General features: G+C 38.1%; 1 protein-coding gene across 2 annotated transcripts in view; it reads left to right on the forward strand.

The window, feature by feature from the left end:
- Positions 1 to 1,778: 1,778 nt before the first annotated feature.
- Positions 1,779 to 14,618, forward strand: part of LOC146456094 (transitional endoplasmic reticulum ATPase) — a 94,457-nt gene continuing 81,617 nt past the window's right edge. For both annotated transcript variants that reach the window (XM_085093536.1, XM_085093537.1), the window contains exons 1-11: positions 1,779 to 1,884; positions 2,263 to 2,365; positions 2,480 to 2,551; positions 4,572 to 4,672; positions 5,746 to 5,826; positions 6,372 to 6,433; positions 8,032 to 8,166; positions 8,824 to 8,897; positions 12,672 to 12,725; positions 13,337 to 13,395; positions 13,926 to 13,969. In XM_085093536.1, the coding sequence (XP_084949662.1) occupies positions 1,874 to 1,884; positions 2,263 to 2,365; positions 2,480 to 2,551; positions 4,572 to 4,672; positions 5,746 to 5,826; positions 6,372 to 6,433; positions 8,032 to 8,166; positions 8,824 to 8,897; positions 12,672 to 12,725; positions 13,337 to 13,395; positions 13,926 to 13,969 (796 nt within the window). In that variant the 5' untranslated portion in view covers positions 1,779 to 1,873. The remainder of the gene's footprint in view (positions 1,885 to 2,262; positions 2,366 to 2,479; positions 2,552 to 4,571; positions 4,673 to 5,745; positions 5,827 to 6,371; positions 6,434 to 8,031; positions 8,167 to 8,823; positions 8,898 to 12,671; positions 12,726 to 13,336; positions 13,396 to 13,925; positions 13,970 to 14,618) is intronic.

Here is a 14,618-nt window from a genome sequence, read left to right on the forward strand (position 1 = left end):
AATTCCAGCGGGAACATTATCATACCCTAAACCCTTCTTTAGTCTCCTTTGGCCTCGAGTAAAGAAGGCTAGTTCATTTTACAATACCACGAAAGTCACAAAATCCCAATAACAGTCAACCAAACAACGAGCGTGAGTGACAACCTTTTCATGGCAAATATGCTCATTTGCAGGAGAAACGCACTTGCGATCACAAATACTGCCATGAAACTATCTGAACGATAAATACTTGCCTACTTCAGTATTTACTACAGAAGTATCCGAAATTGTATTTCATTAGTAATGAATACCACAATCAGCTCACAACAACAGCAAGTAATATTATGGCCCATACTTTTAGCTATAACAAAAACTTGTACTTTGGGCTTCTTCGCTGTAATTTAGACACCTCGAATGAATGAAAAAACCCGGCCCTCGGCCTCATGCATTCATCTGTTTCTCGATGTCTGGATGCCTCAATTTATGAGCTCGCACTCGTTCTTGAAATATTACTTAACTCGCAACATGGGATTCGGGACCTACTCACTGTAGGGTCGGCAAAAGTACTTGTCTCGGATGCATTTCATTGAACAGTACTTTCGGTAACGGCGATCTACACGGACTACACAGTAGATACCGGCTTGTACAGTCGGTATAGTTTACCGCTACGGTCGGTACAGCCTATATGGCATGCACTGTAGGTACATTGGGTACAACCGGTACATCGGTAACAGCCTATATGGTATGTACGGTCGGTACATTCGGTACAATCGGTACGTCGGTACAGCCTATATGGCATGTACGGTCGGTACATTCGGTACAATCGGTACGTCGGTACAGCCTATATGATATGTACGGTCGGTACATTCGGTACAATCGGTACGTCGGTACAGCCTATATGGCATGTACGGTCGGTACATTCGGTACAATCGGTACGTCGGTACAGCCTATATGGCATGTACGGTCGGTACATTCGGTACAATCGGTACGTCGGTACAGCCTATATGGTATGTACGGTCGGTACATTCGGTACAATCGATACGTCGGTACAGCCTATATGGTATGCACGGTCGGTACAATCGGTACGTCGGTACAGCCTGTATGGTCTGTATGGTCTGTAGGGCCGGCACGGTCGGTACAATCGGTACGTCAGTACAGCCTATATGGTATGTACGGTCGGTACATTCGGTACATTCGGTACATTCGGTACATTCGGTACGTCGGTACAGCCTGTTGCATGGTCTGTACGGCACGCCACGCACGGTAGGTACAATTGGTACCTTAGTACAGTCAAGGCAGTATGTATGGTAAGTACAGTCTCCACGGCGGCGTGGTCGGTACAATCGGTACGTCGGTACAATCAGGGCACTGTTCGTTTAACGCTACCATTAACACTCCAGTGAAGTCTGTACGGTATATAGTACAACGCCCCAGTCGGGACGGTTGTTGAATTTATACCCATTAACTAACTCATGCTATAGCGGTGCATTTCGGTATTCCTTTGCGGATGGTGGTAAGGGTCTTGCTATTTACATGTGTTTATGTAAGAATGTGTTCATTGTGGAGCGTATTATAGCGGGAATATTTGACAGGGGAAGGAGAGTTTTAACTGTAGAAAACAGACTTCGGCAACATAATGGACTCTTTGAATGGTTCATTCACATCTTCCGGCCCTTGAAGCATATGACCTGAAAAACAAGATGCATATTCAGGCCAAAACATAATTTTATTACGTAATGGCTATTGTTCTCCGCCAGTAGCCAATGAGCGCGAGCCTCTGGATAGCTACAGGCCTACTCCATCCTTGCGCACGTGCGCAGTGGAGTAGTTAGTCAGCAGTACAGAAGAGAAAGATTTTTTAGCCGGATTCAGTTCATTTCTATACCAAAAAGTCATGGCACATCAGTAAGTATTCATTTCTAGATTTCTTAAATACTTTGTTTGTATTTTCTAAGGTATATTGTTGCGTTTTCAAGGCAGAATTTCCCAGAATATGCCCTCGAAATCTTATATACCGCAGGTCGACTTGACATGTAGATTTCATTGTGATGCGATGAATCACTAGAAGTTTAGGCTAGTATTGTCTCTTTCAGCTTGGGGTTTTTATCGCTGTAATAACATTTTTACTGCTGGAATGATGTCTAATGTATTACACTACGGATAAACATGGACTATTTCAAATTTTCATTCTTCCTTTTGTGTACTTGATTTCATTTTCGTGCCGGTGAAAAACTGAATGGTAACGTGGACTGGTCCCAACTTCCTGTTAACTCTTTTTCACAGAGACGAACTAGCGACGGCTATTTTAAAGAACAAGTCACGTCCAAACCGTTTGTTGGTTGAAGAGGCCATCAACGATGACAATTCAGTTGTTTCCATGTCGCAGGTTCGTATAGTACTCGTTTTAGTTTCTTTTGATGTTCTTTGAATTTTTGTCGTCAAATAATTTTTACCGGCTTGTCATTGTATTTTCACTTTCTGTTTCACATTGCGTTCACAGACCAAAATGGAAGAATTACAACTCTTCCGTGGCGATACAGTACTTATTAAGGGCAAAAAGAGACGGGATACTGTAAGTTGACAATGATTCAGCATATTAATCGCGAATTGAACAGTTGATCTAAATGCAAACAGTGTTAAAAACCAGAGAAGAAAATCTGGAGGGTTAAAACTTAGGCTTACGTAACCTACTAAATATAAAGCGATTATTGGAGGCTTCATTTCAAGGTCTTGCCTTTTAATATCTACTATTCCTGAAGGTTGAAACACAGAACTCTGTTGTTTGTTGAGCTACAGAGAAAATTTCATTTGTTGTGGTCACTTGGAAAATTTTCTCTTCTCATTTGACAGTTATTATTTGGTGTCAAAGTCTGATTGGCTAAGCTCAAACATCAGTTACATTCATGAAAAAAAGTTGTTATCCCAATTTGAAAATTTCTGTCTTTGTTAGGAAAGAGAAGAAAATCTAGATAGATTATTGAGCTAATCAGACCATTGAAAATATAAATTGTTGTCTTTTTTTCTGAGCATAATTTACATCATTCTCGGCTGCCAAATGCTTAATTTTGTCTGTCTTTTTTAAATAGATTTTTCACTTTGTAATAGAAAGAGGTACCCCATGTTAAGAGCTGTACTAGCTATTTCAGAACTAGAAAATGGTGTTTGTGCTAACATATAATTTGAGACAAATTAGCTAGGTAGCTAGTTTGGGAGAAGGAAAACCTGATACGAACAAACAAGCTAAAGATTGAGAGGAAAATTTCTATGAATCTGAGCCTATACTAGAAGAGCCACTTGACCTTGCATATTGTTAAATGTACCTGAAAAACAGTTATCTTACATGCTGATCACTAACTTTCACAAATTCGTATTATTGTAAATATTCACAGAACCCATGATGTCTGTATGTTTGGCTTAGTTCATACCTCGCATTTCAGTCAAATATTATGCAGACGAAGTTAATACAAGAAATTAAATTCAATGGTAAAGCGATGTATGAAACCATTTGTGGAATTAAATTTGTCCAGATGTTTTTTCCATCTGGGGCGGGCGAATAAAATGTCTGAAATGCATGTGAGTTCAGACATCGTAGTTCAGATGCATTGAATTTAATGCATAAATTTGAAAATACATCAATTTGTGGTTTTCTTGAATCTGGAATTGCTGTAGGTTTTTCACACCAAGTCCCACCATCGTATGTTATTCAAGTCAACTGAATTTAATTCCTCGTCTACATCAAATCGTCTAATTTTCACTGAGTAAAATGGTCACAAAAAATCTTTCCCATTAACTGAAATTTTAAAATGGATTAAATTGGGCTACTGCCTAATCTCAAAGGGGATCCTATTCCATAGAACAGATCCCCTATAGTATAGGCTCTCTTTTACAAACTCAGTTTATGGTCTGGGGATATAACCGTTTGACTGAGAGTTCCTAAGATTGTAGGAATGTGTACTTGAAAACATTAGTGAAAAAAAAGTAGACGCAAGTAGGGTGGGAAAAGATTATTATGGTCTCTAACTTTTCCCAGCCAAGTTGATCCAAGAGATCACTTTAAGAATGGTTTTCATTTGGTTTTACCAAGGTACATTGTTCCACATAAGCCATCTTCAGCCTTGTCTGGCCCTGTCAGTGGTTTGTATTAAGGACAGTGCCTACTAATACAGAAGTACATTTGCGCTGTTTATGACTATGCGGGAAAAGCAGATATTAGCAAAGCTAGTGGAATCCAAAAAGGAAATTGGGAGTAACCGTGCATTTTTTTTAGAGGTTATTAAGCAACAATAATTTAAAAAGTGCTAAATTGCAAAGCAATGTACAGTGTATGGCATTTTTTTCCCAAATTGAAACTTTATTATTTCTGAAGAATGCATGGTTACCCCAGTTAATTTTTTTTTTTTTGGATACTAAGAGCACTTGCTAAGTACTACTTTCTACACAATTTTAAACTGCCAAAAATATCCCTGTATTAGTAGGCACCACCCATAGGAAACCCGAGTATCTTGAGATGCGGAGTAACAAAAGTAGGCACCATCCTTAAGTCAACAGTACATTCTATAAGAACAATAGCAAGGTTCAGGTCATTTTTTCAGGTCTGCATTGTGTTGTCTGATGATTCTATCACTGATGACAAAATACGTATGAACCGTGTGGTGAGGAGGAACCTGCGAGTGAGACTTGGTGACATTGTCAGGTATGTTGTATTTTAAGTATTTATACTGATTAATACTGACATTGTATGATTTTTAATCTTTTTGCATTGTTTGTTACTAGTACTTTGCATCAAACTTTCCAGATCTAGTTGAACGTTGAATCTTGTTAAATTTTTACTTTGCAGATAATAAAATTAATTACGTGGCTGTACAGGTGAATTTCTCAAGTGCAACCATTTGAATCAAAGCACAATCTCCTGCCAGTTAGAAATTTGTTTGTGCAGGCTCATAGCTTTGGAAAATCAACTCGCGCATCTGCTCTAAATTTGAAAGTGAATTGCTATGTATTTTCTTTCAACTGATTGTGCATTTGCAAATAAGGTTATAAAATGTAAAGTTGCATTTCAAAGGTACAGTAGTATTAAGCCCCGTTTATATGGAGAAAAGCTGTCCTGGGAAAGAGGATCACCCTCCCAGCCAAGTCAACTGCAGCGAGCGTTTATATGAGAAAAAAGTTGACCCTTTTTCCCGAGCCAACAGCGCTTGCGCATGCTCTGATTGTCTCGCCTTGATGGAGTTGACCCAGCTGGGCGAGCCAAAGTATTTATATGGAGAAAAGTTGGCCCTGCAAGGAGGGTGACCCTACCATCGAAAAAGGCTGACCCAGCTAGGCGGGTCACCCTTCAAGCCAATTCAACGTTTTCTTTCTCATGTAAACGCTTTGCCAAGTTTTATAAGAAAATGTAGGAAAAGTTGGCTCACCCAGAGTAGCTCGGGTAGGCGAGTGACCCCTCTACCTGGGACCACTTTTCTCCATATAAACGGGGCCTAAATATAAGGTATTTGTGGATGATGTCCTTTAGTGATTACTGCAATGAAATCCTACTGAGCAGTACTTTCCTGTGTTACTGCTCATTGTGTTGTTCAAAGTGGTTCATACTTTAAACTCTGTGGAAGAAACCAAAAAGGTGTTCCTTGTCAAGTTAAAGCATTTCTAAGAAACTTTTGTCAACTATTCTCTCTTTATTAATCTGTCTGAAGCTGTACTTTTGATAGCTGCTTGACTTAAAAGTTATCTTGAGCTGTATACTTACTCTAGTCGATTATGTTGCAGTGTGCAAGCATGTCCTGAGGTCAAGTATGGTAAAAGGATTCATGTCTTGCCAATTGATGACACTGTAGAAGGATTGACGGGGTTTGTATTAATTTCATTGCTTCATTATGTCACTTCACGGATACATCTGTAAATTAAAGTTAAATAGTTTCTTATTCTGTGCAAAACTAATGTTAAGGACGGTGCCCTCTAATTCCATGATATTTTTGCATGGTTTTTGAATCTGCGGGAAAAGGAGACCTTAGCAAGTGTTTTTGAAATGTGAAGAGAAAATTGGGGGTGACCAGGCATTTTTCAAAGAAAATTAATCAACATCTGAAAAATGCTAAAATACATATTAACAATGTACATGTATGGAATTTTTCTCTGATTTTTAACATAATTATCCCTGAAAAATGCGTGGTTACCCCCAATTTTCTTTTCAATAACACTTGCTAAGATCTTCTTTTCCCACATATTCATAAACCGCACTAAAAATACCTTTCAATTAGTGGGCCCATCCTCAAGAAAACAGAGCCTCTCGGCCATCCTGAGATGCGCAGAATGTATGCGCAGTAGCAAAAGTTGGCACTGTCCTTAAGAATGTTGTCATTGCTAATGATTTCGATAATTTTATATGTCGACAGCAATCTGTTTGATGTGTTCTTGAAGCCATATTTCTTGGAGGCATACAGACCTATCAGGAAAGGTGAGATTTGCAGCCCCTTTTTTTGTGTGTGTGTTTTGTTGTTGTTGTTTTTTACTGTTACATGTAAGTCAGTATGTACATGTACTTCTTTGTCCCCAAGGTAGATCTCTGCTGGCTACCTAGATTTGACACTAGATACATGAAGGATGCTCTTGTATATAGAGGTTCTTTCTTATGGAACACTGTTTGTTGTAATGAACATGGAGAACTAAACCATCAGTTAAGAATAAAAAATTATTTCAAAGATTTAAAATTTGACATTTTCTCTGCCTTAGATACATGTAGCAATTTTGTATAATTTATATTAATTTTGAACATATGTAGTAGGTGCAGTAGTACTTCTGCTTAAAATTCACGCTACAAACACAAGCCTGATAAAAAATAGATGTCATTCACATGTGTTCTTAAGGGATTGACGCCGGCCTTATAAACTTTCCCGTGACCTATTGTGAATATGTAAAGGGGTTTATTTTAAAGGGGAAGCATCATGCAAATGTACTGTCATTTCAAAACCCAGAAATGTTTGTCTGTCAGCAGAAACAACAAAATATTTGTCACGTTTGTTATAAATTATCACCCCAATGCAATAAAACTGTCGATTAGTGCCTCTGGCCAGAGAAAGAGTAGGCTGGTATAGATTGAAAAATGTTAGGCTAATGTTTTTCAAGTTCCCGCATTTTTGTTTCCAAAATGGGCTAGAACAGATCACAAGTTGTTCCTTTCAAGAATTGAGTTGATTTCTTTCCTCTCATTCTGTTCAAAAGATATCAAAAGCCCCATAATACTTCCCCTTTAATGAAACTGTGGTGATGCTTTGGTGGTGGGGGGGGGGGGGGGGGTGTAAACCAAAATTTGGTGTTGTCAGCCGAATAGATAAGGTAAGGTGGCCACCGTCACGACTTCGTTCTCTTAGTATATTCTACTCCCTTATTTTTCGAAGTGTCTCTTAAATATATCGTATATCTTCTTCTTGTCTTACTCTGCCCGCTTTGATTAGCCTCGCTACCCGCGGTCCAGTGTATTTAGTAAAAGAAGTTGGATTTCTCTGTATTTATACATTTAATTTATTTATAAATGTGATGTACACTTAATGATGAAATAAAGTATTATTAAGCAAGAGATTTGAGAGCTGTTGTTTTGAGCATTAGGAACTATGATTCAAACATCAGCCCTTGGATCCATTTTTGGTAGCATTCTTTTGGGGCTATTCTAGCTATTCTTATTCTGGTTTAGGAATAACAGAATTAATGGAATTTCAATTTTGAAAAAGAACGTTCCTAAAATCTGGAAAGGGAATACCCATGAGGGAGATGACCCAAAAACAACTATGTCTGCGCGAGTGAGTAGCCGCGTAGGATTTCCCGCCAAAAAATTCCCAAAAGAACGTGTATTCTGTCTATTCTGAGTAAACCTTATTCCTTCCATTCTGTTCATTCTGCTATCGGGAGCAGAATGATCAGAATCGTGATATTCCGTTCATTCCAAAAACAGAATAGCTCCCAAAAGAATACAAATACCGTCTATTCCGAGTATTCCTATTCCAGAATAGTCCCAAAAGAACGTGCCCCAAGTGTGTGTTTTCATCATTTTCGTTACAGGTGACATGTTCCTTGTTCATGGAGGCATGAGAGCTGTGGAGTTCAAAGTCATCGAGACTGATCCAACACCATACTGCATAGTGGCACCTGACACAGTAATTCACTGTGAAGGAGAGCCTGTTAAGAGAGAGGCTAGTTTGTTTTCCAGCTTATCATTGTTGAATGTGTAGAAAGTCTTCTTTGGTCAAATATTCCCCAAACTGTTGCCATTTTGAAGTGTCAGCCCTTTTACATCACTTTCAAAATGAGGGTTCCTTACTGAATCATTTGTATCAAAGTGTTTTTCAAAGTTAATTTTCAAATTGGCACTTGTAAAAATCAAAATGAATTTTTTTTTATCAAGGCAGGTTCTTTACACTGACTAACATGTTTTCAAAATATAAATGTCACTTAGTTTCACTGAACTGTGAAGGAGAGCTTGTCAAGAAAGAACCTAGTTTGTTTTTCAGCTTGTGGTTGTTGGATATGTAGAAAACCTTCTTTGGTCACATTTTCACCAAAAAACCATCCTCTTAGAATATTGCTGTTTAATGTCCTTTTACGTCAATTTCAAAATGAGGCTTACTTACTAAATCTTTCACATCAAAGTGTTTTTCAAATTTCAAGTTGGCACTTGAAAAATCAAAATGTCTTTTTTTTTAATTGAGGCAGGTGCTTAATTCCCTAACTAACAGATGTTCAAAATATAAATGTCACTTAGTTTCACTTCAGTGCTATGTTTAGCTATTTATATTTCCAAACACGTGTTTTAAGTATTGTTAATTTTGCAAATTTCATCTCTGTTACAGGAAGAAGAGGAATCTCTAAATGAAGTGGGTTATGATGACATTGGAGGCTGCAGGAAACAGCTGGCCCAGATCAAGGAGGTTTGATCATAATTATATTATTTTAAATAGAAATCAATTGATTGATCAATCAATCAACTGATACTTAACAGTCTTTACGACTGACAAACCTGTGGCCCTCAGATTCCAGATTGAATTGGAATTTGAAAATGTTGGTTTTTGAGGAGAGGGGAAAACCAGAGAACCAGGTGAAAAACCTCAGGGAGGAAGGACGAGAACCAACAACAAACTGAACCCACATATGAAGACTGGTACAGGAATCAAACCCGGGCCATATTGGTGAGAGGCGAGTGTTCTCATCACTGCCAGACTTTAACCCTTTAAGCCCCAGTATCAACATACAGATTCTCCTTTCCGTTCTTCTTGTTTTCCGTATGAAACTAGTTTGGAGAATTTGTTAAAACATCAACCCCTTTTGTTTTTGGTGATTATTTTCTTTTTTAACTCATGAATACGTGTAGCGCAATGAACGAGTTATAGCGATAGCTGACTGTTGACTTGGTTGGTTGGTTGGTTGGTCGGTTTTGTCGTTAACTTTTGGGCTTACGCAGTGAATGAGTTTTAAATTCAATTAGTGGAAAAAACACGCGTTGTTCATGGCGCATCAGGAAATTCTCATTCAATATGTAGAGAATAATTTGACGATCATTTAGTGCAAGAATGGAGATTTTTCGTTCAATCTGAGCAAAGTTACAAGTTTTTTTAGTTTTTCAGAAAGTCCGGGGTCATAAACTCAATTAGCGAAAAAAAAAACTTGAAAATTTTTTTCATGACGCGTCAGAATTCTCTCATTCATTCTGTAGGGAATAATTTGACAATCATTTTAGTGTAAGAATGGAGATTTTTCGTTGAATCTGAGCAAAGTTATAGGGTTTTTTCGTTTTTTTCTACAAAGTGCAGTTCTTTTAAGAATTAAAAATAATTTAATTAAAAAATAATTTAATTTGTCAGTTTTCACGCGAAAGCGGAACGTGCCATGTCACGCATCATTGACGTCGTAAACAAAATTATGCAAATTTCTGATGAAATGAACACTTAAAGATCTTGTCAGCTTTCATAGAGGTTTCAACGGGAAAAAATGTTTCATTTTCGAAATTTACAACTGGTAATTTATGAGAAAGCAAAAGGAGGCGGTCGATAAATAATTCTTATTTAGCAAGAGCTTGTCATAGTTCATTATTTTTACTTGAGGATTACAGTGACGTAACTCCAAAGGAAAAATTTCACGCATTTATGTCGGGCATGAAATGTAGAGCGATACTTTGTTGAACAGATTTCCCTTTGTGAGATCGGCTTGCCCTACAGTAATTTTGTAATTTTAATTCCCAAAAAAACTTCACTTACCCATCGGGCAAGTGATGGTTAGAATCCACTAGCCCGATCGCAAAATCCAGTAGCCCCGGACTATCAGGGACACGAATTTGCATGACGTAGCTGCACATAGCGTGCTTCTATGAACTTTGAATAAAAAAACACGTGATTTTTTTTTAATCGGCGCATCAGAATAATCTTATTCAATCTGTAGAGAATAGTTTGACAATCATTTTATAGTACAAGAATGGTTATTTTTCGTTACGTAATCGGGCAAAGATATAATTTCTTTTAGCTTTCAAGGAAGTTTCCGTAGCCGTCTAAATTTCAATTACTATGTGTCATCTGTATTCACGAGTTGGCTTACAGGAGCCTTTGATTCTCATAAGCTGAATGCTTGATTTGGATGTGGTATGGTGAGAAGAACTTGCATGCTTGTCACTATTTGGGCTTAAAGGGTTAAGTTTCTGACAGGAGCTAAACCAATTGCCGGGAGCAAGGCAGTTTCATTAAGTTATGTGTATCTGTGTTTGATCCTCAGCCACTTTAATAGAAACACGGTGAAAAAACATTGATGCAACACACGAAAAAAATTCCAGGCTACTATTTTCACTTATCGCCAACTTGGTGCTGGTGATTACATCTACTATACCATTGAATGAGTACACTTGAAAGTGTGGTTGCAACCACAGTTTGGGGGGAAATGTAGGTATCCAAAGTCAGTCAGATCCCTGGGAACCAGATTTGTTTCTTGAAACGACGTAACATCATATCGATTAAGGAATACTGAAATTAAATTGGCTCTTCTACAGCCCCGCACCAATTATTTAAAGAAGAGTTTCTCTTATAGTGGAGCCGGGTTGTGGAACAGCCTATCTAGTGACCTTCGTGCAGCAACATCTTTACATGATTTTAAATTTAATCTACGTCACCACAGTTTTGAATGAGTTTTAACATGGCATCCTTGTAAAGCAGCTTTTAGTATGTGGTTAACAGTAGTTTAGGTAATTAGTTAGTTTCGTTGGGTATGATTTTGGTTATCTTTTATCTTTTTATTCTCTTTATAATATTTGCTGAAGGATTTACCGTGTCTAAATAAAGTTACCATTGCCATCTCTTAATCCCTGGTGGGGATTAGCTGGGGGTGTGCCGCTGGGACTCTGAGAACCTTAACCTATACTACTAACTTGACTATGTTAACCTTTATTTTGCAACCCTATTCTAGAGTAAACACTGAAAATCCCTACCCTATCCTAGACGTCGCGCTGCTCGCCGTACCAATTTTTTAATTGTCATTTACCGGAAAAATTCTCAAACTAAATTCTTTAAGCAGCTGATTAGTTTTGCTGGAAATGGTACCCTATTCTAGACCAAAACTCTCTGATTTCTATACCCTATTCGAGAGTAAACTCACTGAAAACCATACCCTTCACAGTGGCACATTATTACCTAGATAGCTCATATATGGGAATACCCCCCCCCCCCCCCCCCCCGCCCTCTGGGGCTTAATCCAAGAATTGAATTCAGTGAGGGATTTGAATGTGGATTTGTGCAAGGAGAGTGCTCTTTCGTCTACCATGACAGGTAATGCCCAAGCTGCTTCCTATGGACCACTAACTCAGTATATATACTCCTAATTAAACAGACATGCATTATTTAAGGTTACCCTATACCTTGAGAGGTGTCTTGCGTCCAAGCTATGTAGTGCGTCCGGTTTAAACTCTAGATACCTGAACCCTTATATTAAATTAAAGCTTATAGAGCTGGCTATCCAACTAAACCAAGAATTTTAAAATAAAATGAAAAATTGCCGAATTTTTAGCGCAGTTTTCTCGAATCAATATTTTCACTTGGAGGAGCCACTTCAAAGAGCTAAAACTCAAAAGGAATTTGTTCGTTTGCCTTCAAATTTGGACAGTAGCTAGTTTAACATATAAACAACAAAAACGTGTCTGCGAATTTTTTCTTTTGAAATATTTTTTCTCCGAAAGCGATTTTTGTACGATTACTCCACATTTTTTTCATCGTATTTCGAAAATGCTCTATAACTTTTCATTGCGATTGAATATGGCAAAACGCAGACACGTTTTTTTAGCGCTTTGGGTCAGGAAACTGAGGAGCAAATTAAATTAGTGAAAAACAAAATTCGCTTTGACTTGTAGCTTTAAGAAGGCGATTCGGACGCTCGCATTTAGAGGTCGTGAAAAATTCAACAATTCATTTTATTTTTAAAATTCTTGGTATAGTTTGATAGCCAGCTCTATAAGCTTTAATTTGATATAGGGGTTTAGGTATCTACAGTTTAAACTGGACGCGCTACATCGCTTAAACGCGGGACACCTCTTAAGGTATCGGGTAACCTTAACTCCTCATACAATAAGGAGCCAGCCCTTCTATATAACTTGACTATGGACTTTTACAGAATGTTTAACCTTTTTTGCTCTTTTCCACGGCACAACTCATTGTTTGTTTTGGTCTTTTTAGATGGTAGAGTTACCTCTCAGGCATCCCCAGTTGTTTAGGGCTATTGGTGTGAAGGTGAGGGATACATGAGTAGTATAAGTAGTAACAATAACAATATATTCTTACAGAGTGGTTTTCAATTGAGTGTCAAAAGTAATTTCGTGTTTGCTTTGGTTTTGCATTGCTACACTCTGTGATTCGTTAACAAAACTTGCACCACTTTCTCAAACAATGGGAATCCAAACCTAAACCAGTTGTGTTTTTGCCGCACATGTTTTCCACGCTTGGCACCAGTTACATGGATCTGCTCTGAATTCTGATTGGCTTGTGTTGTTTACATCTGTTGTGATTGGCCAGACTGATTACTTTGGTTTTGGTTTTACGACACTCATGATCAAATTAGAAACCTCTCTACAGCGCCAAATCAGTACTTGCTTATGGTGCTTTACAATGAATAATGCTAAAAAGAAGGATTGGAATATCAAGTAAACAACTAAAGTTATCATTCTATAAAAAAAGAACCCAGGTTGAAAGGATGCGTCCCTTTCTTGTCAGTAAAGTGCTATTCCATCCTAGTGTGGCACAGACAAATGGATTCAGCGTGTGAGAACACATTGTAGATCTGTTTTGACTACCGGTACCTTACGTTGTATCTATAAAACTCTAACCAAGCTGTACTCCTGCAGCCTCCCCGAGGTATTCTTCTGTATGGACCCCCAGGAACAGGAAAAACGCTCATGGCACGGTATGTTTCACTTGATGTTTCTGTGTTTTTTGTTTGTAAAACAGCACCAGGGGCGATTTGAAATCATTTGCCACTTTGAAAATTATTCCTCGAATGTTACGTGCGGCAAAGGTCTTGAAAGCCTGAATTTTTTGTCAGGCTTTCTTTTCACAACAGCAACTGTGATGGTTATTCAGTCATTCATTCTTTCACCTGTAGTTTAAATGTTTCAATTTCATATATTTCATTTTCAATGGAAGTAAAACCAACACATATGAGAGTAATAGAACACAATGTAGCATCAGAATAGTTTGAGTAATTATGGTTCAATTTATCATTTGTTTACAAGTTTGTTGACTTGTGGTACAGTTAACAAGCCAAGTTAAAGTACCCATGCTTAATTTCAATATAAAATTTCAGTTTTTTACTACAATTCCAGTTATTCAGAAGTTTTGAAATGAGAACATGATTGATACATGTACATCTTTGTAGTGTTTGTTAAATTAAATAAAATGTTTTTTAACCATGTTTTCTTGTTAAACTTATTCCAGAGCTGTTGCCAATGAGACGGGTGCATTTTTCTTCCTGATAAATGGTAAGAGTTTCCCATTGCTTTATTATTTTCTTGCTTACTAGTCTTTTGCATTTGCACCTCATGCTATGTCCTTAGAAAACGCACTGTAAAGTGAATTTCCCTGGGGAGGCATGTGATGCAGTAGTTGAAGTCCTGCTGTGTTGTTCCTCATTCAAGACTCTTTGCTTTGCAGTCTCTCTAGCATTCTAGCATTCCATCCAGGGAGGGGTTAGAGGGAGTAGCAATACCCTTTGTTGCTTAATGTCATGAAACCAGGTTGAGTTCCAGATGTGTAGGCCACCTGTAACCTGAGCTGTGTCTTGCTTGACATTTTCTTTATATCCTTATGCATCAGTTAGTTCCAGCAGAACCCATCCCTGCCCCCTGGGCATTAGCGGGGCATTTTTCAACATTGTCTGTCTCAGGGGTTGGGCATTAAACTACCCCCAGGCATTTGACAGCTTAATGATTTTTATCTAACCACCCTGTCACCTTGTTTCAATGAGAAGGGCATCAGCAAAGACAATAAATTTCTGTTTAAGTACGTCTGGGGAGGATATACATGTAAATGAGATGGCAGATCCAGAGAACAAACGGTCTCTGCTACAGTACTGAGAAATAGGACTTATCCGATACTAAGTTTGGCGTGGATTAGCTTTTATTTAGAATA

This window comes from Pavona decussata, unplaced genomic scaffold, assembly GCF_977016875.1.
Source record: "Pavona decussata unplaced genomic scaffold, jaPavDecu1.1 SCAFFOLD_261, whole genome shotgun sequence".
Lineage (NCBI taxonomy): Eukaryota > Metazoa > Cnidaria > Anthozoa > Scleractinia > Agariciidae > Pavona > Pavona decussata.